Source organism: Nannochloropsis gaditana (assembly GCF_000240725.1).
Source record: "Nannochloropsis gaditana CCMP526 unplaced genomic scaffold scaffold091, whole genome shotgun sequence".
Classification (NCBI taxonomy): domain Eukaryota; class Eustigmatophyceae; order Eustigmatales; family Monodopsidaceae; genus Microchloropsis; species Microchloropsis gaditana.
In genome coordinates, this window is record NW_005803862.1 from 55,527 (window position 1) to 59,534 (window position 4,008).

The following is a 4,008-nucleotide window of genomic DNA, read 5'->3' on the forward strand; positions in this document are numbered from 1 at the left end:
TGACCTCACGTAGCATGCAGAAAGTGGAGGATGCGATGATCTCGCAGTGCGGCCTGGGCAAGGACGGCGTCTTCATCGACGGGGGCGCCGGCCTAGGCAAGCATCCAGGTGGCCCAGTACCCCGGCATAGCGACCTCCTACGGCATCGAGTCAGAGGACTTGACAGTGCCATCATCGATCACAACGAATTTGATGCTATTTGTGACCATTGATGCTCACAACGAGTCTTATCACGTGTCAAAAAGTGCAAAACATGTAGAAATAAATGGTTGAGCCCGAACACACAATACGTGTTGAAAGTAAGCCAATTCTACTCAGCCCCATCACCTCGTCATACAAACAGGAGTCTGAAACTGATGTAGAAAGATCTTGGAAGGGGGAACTACTACACTGTCACTGCTTTGGCCTGCGCAGACGCTTTCATTCAGGCTGCCGTTTCAGCGACTTGACCGTTGCAGTCGGAAACTTGTCGAAACGCCGAGAGACCCATGCCAGCACCCTCTTGCTCATTTTTCCATATCAGAAAAAAGTGCTTCACATCGAGACCCTTTTTTCCTTCAAAGCGATTAAGTTTTTCTAAAAAAATTGCTGCCTACTGTAGACACTCATATCAATTTTCATGCGGCGTCCACGCAAATGTTAATTTCTCCCTTTTTCTTCTGTCGAAGTTCTTGGGATTTTGGCCTCCTCATGACATTATCCTTCTCAACGACACCTGACAGAACCAAGTTCTTTATTACGCGACAAATTGATCAAGGGAAAATCAGCTGTTGAGCTTCATCATGGAAGTGGCGTTCCAATATTTAAAGCCAAGGGCAACATTTGGGCAAGATGTTCGCCAAGCCCTGCAAGACACTTCAGCAAAAGTGCTCCTCGCATTGCCCTCTGTCCCGCCTTCTCCAACTTTTTCGTCGAAATTTATTCGTAAAAATCCTTGTAGTGTTGGTGTGAGCACGTGTCGGGAGATAGCAGCTCATGTTGTCAATACGGAGACATGTGTTTTGAAAAATGCAAGTATGAGGCACGTAGAGGGCGGTTGGCCAAAAGACGTTGATCACACCGAACAAGCCGACGTGGCGCGCTTCCGAAAGAAAGCGGAAAAAGATGATGAATGTAAGGTAGCATTGAAATTGCTGGGTCCAGTGGTGGCGAGATGCATGAAACAGAATGCCACGATAGATATTTATCAGGAATACTTCGTGGGGGAATGCAGGGAAAAAGAGTCTGGGCGAGACCGGGAGGGAGTCGGAGCCGACTATGTTGATCAAGGATCCTCTTCAGTAGGTGGCGGAGAAATTTCGGGACCGTCGGGAGTATTTCTGAAAGGCGGGGGTGGCACCAACACCACTGTGGGTGGAGCCTATCTCCACGGCAATCCCTCCCGATATTACCAGGAGCATGCCTCCGAGTCTTTCACAGGTAAAGGGCTGGCCGTCTTCCGCGATCCATCTTCTTTGAAACGGCCAATTGCTTCACTCAATTGGCATCCTGACGGACAGGGCAAGCTCGCGGTCGCATACTGTGGCCTCGGCTTTCAGGACCCGCGGTGGAGCAGGTGAGGAGATAGGCGGAAGTGGAAAAGAAGAGCCCCACGATAGCGTGCGTGATCACATCGGACACGCGCCATCTCTACTGCCACTTTCGACTCTGTGTGGAATGTCTGACCCTCCCATCGTCTTCTTTCCGTGTCTATTGCTCTAGCGCCTCCCCGAGGTCTTCCTTCGTTTGGGACATCAACAGCCCCAATAGGCCCGATGTGGAGCTCTCGCCCCCCTCCCCGCTCACCTCCCTCCGCTTCAACCCCAAGGTACCGGACACCCTCCTCGGGGGCTGTCAGAACGGCCTGGTTTGCGTGTTTGACCTGCGCAAGCAAGGCTCAGGCGGGGCTGGAGGAAGCGGGGCGGGGCAGGGAGTGGTGGGCGAGGCGTCTCTTCTGGAGCATTCCCACCATGACCCCGTCCGGGATGTTTTCTGGATCAGCAGCAAGACCGGTCATCAGTGCGTCTCGATCTCGACCGATGGTCAAATGCTTTGGTGGGATACGCGCCACCTAACCCAGCCCACAGATGCCCTCCCACTCCTCCTCCCTCTCGGCCCCTCCCTTCCTTCCTCCCTCCTGGGGGCCACCGCTCTCGACTACTCCCTTGAGGCGGGCCCGACCAAATACCTGATAGGAACGGAGCAGGGGCTGGTCCTTTCCCTCAACCTGCGAAACCGCCGGCACCAGCAGCAGCCGCCCTCATCCCCGTCGCTGGTCTCGCCCACCCTCCTTTCCCCCCAGGCTCTCCCCACCTCTCCCTCCGCTGCCAGCAGCAGCAGCAGTGGGCTCCTCGCCTCCGATCCTTCTCCCCTCCACAAGCACTATGGACCCATCCTCTCTCTCCATCGAAACCCCACCCACCCCAAGTTCTACGCGTCCGTCGGCGACTGGCGCGCCTCCTTCTGGGCCGATGACGTCCGTTCCCCCCTCTTTAGCACTCCTTTCCTCCCCATGCCCATCACGGCGGGCTGCTGGTCGCCCACGCGTCCCTCCTTGTTCTTCTTGGCGCGGCAGGATGGCATGCTGGAGGGTTGGGACTTTTTCGAGAAGCAGGGAGAGAAGGTCTTTTCCCATAAGGTCGGGGATACACCCATCACCGCGCTCGCAATCCAGGGCGGCTCCACCTCCTCTCTCCCGCCATCCGCCACTTCCTCGGTGCTAAGGGCGGCGTCAATGCCTTGGACAGGAGGAAATGAGGCAGGAGGGGGAAGGCTGATGGCCGTAGGGGATGAGGGGGGCACGGTGGCGCTTTTGGAGTTGTGTAGGGGGTTGAGCGAGTGCCAAGCGGGCGAGAAAGCCGCCATGGGGGCCCTCCTCGAGCGGGAGATGAGGGTGGAGAAGAACATGGAGGCGCGGGAAAGGGAAAATAGGAGAGCCAGGGCGGCAGGCGGGGAGGAGGGAGGGCGGGAGGGAGGGAAGACTATGGGCCAGGGGGGAGTGAGAGACGAAGAGCGAGAGGAAAAAATGGAGGAGCTTTTGCGGGAAGTGGACGCGGATTTCTTGTCGATGATCAAGGAGGCGGAGGAGACGGGGGAAGCCGGCTCGGACAAGGAGTGCTGAAGAAAGTGAGGGCATGAAGTTAAGAGAGGGAGGGACGCCCGTTAGCATTCATATATGGACGTGACATACGAAAAAGGGAGGGAGCGCGGAATAATGGCAGGAAAGGAAATCACCGACTTTTCAGACAACGCTCTTTCGATCATCGCCTTCAATTCACTTTGTCTGTACCTTCTTTTTTCCTTTATTGCATGTAAAATACTCGGACAAAGCAAAGCTAAGCATCAATACTTCCGAACGCATCCTCGCGCCCTTTCCCCCTCACTGGCGCCTCGTCCCTGCGCCCCCCCGGATCACCATCTCCCTATTCGCCCTCGTCGCACTTGGCCTACTTTCCACTGCGGAGGGGAAGGTCCCGCAAGTGACACCCTCCGACATGAACATGAAGGTGGTCCTCATTGCATCATCCTTCACGTGCCCTGAGGAGGCGCAACGGCCCCGACGCGCGCTCTACCCAAGGCGACAGAAGACAGTCCTCCATCCTAATCCCCCCCGCCTTCCACCTCCTGCCCTCCCTTTCCTTCCTCGGTCGCTGCCATTCCCTATCAAAATCTAAGCACATCAGTTTGTCAATTTTCGTCGTCTTCTTGTCTCCAGTTTGCCCTCCTAGGCTCCCTTTCTGCCCGCTCCAATCTTTCCTTATCTTATGTGTACTGTACAGTCAATGACAGACATCCTTCTCTACTCAAGCAGTTGCCTCCCACATGGCCTCTCCGCTCCCAACAATCTCCTTGCCTCCTTCCCCCACATCCCTACTCCTCAATGGGCTACCGGACACCCCCCCTCCGACTGCTTCCTCAACACTTTCTCCCCTACCTCCAGCCCTAGCCCCACCGTGGATGCGGCCGTCGCGCCTCCTGGGGAGAGTCGGGTGGCAAGGACGGGGTGGAGGGAGGTAGACTCGTGGGAGT

The 4,008-nt window shown here is 56.1% G+C and overlaps 1 protein-coding gene across 1 annotated transcript; it reads left to right on the forward strand.

Annotated features, from left to right (window-relative positions):
* Positions 1 to 1,016: 1,016 nt before the first annotated feature.
* On the forward strand, positions 1,017 to 3,100 carry DNAI2 (dynein intermediate chain 2, axonemal; the record flags this gene model as incomplete). The annotated part of the gene is made up of 2 exons (XM_005855813.1): positions 1,017 to 1,555; positions 1,702 to 3,100. The coding sequence occupies 2 exons, from the start codon at positions 1,017 to 1,019 to the stop codon at positions 3,098 to 3,100; spliced, it is 1,938 nt and encodes a 645-aa protein (XP_005855875.1).
* Positions 3,101 to 4,008: the final 908 nt, after the last annotated feature.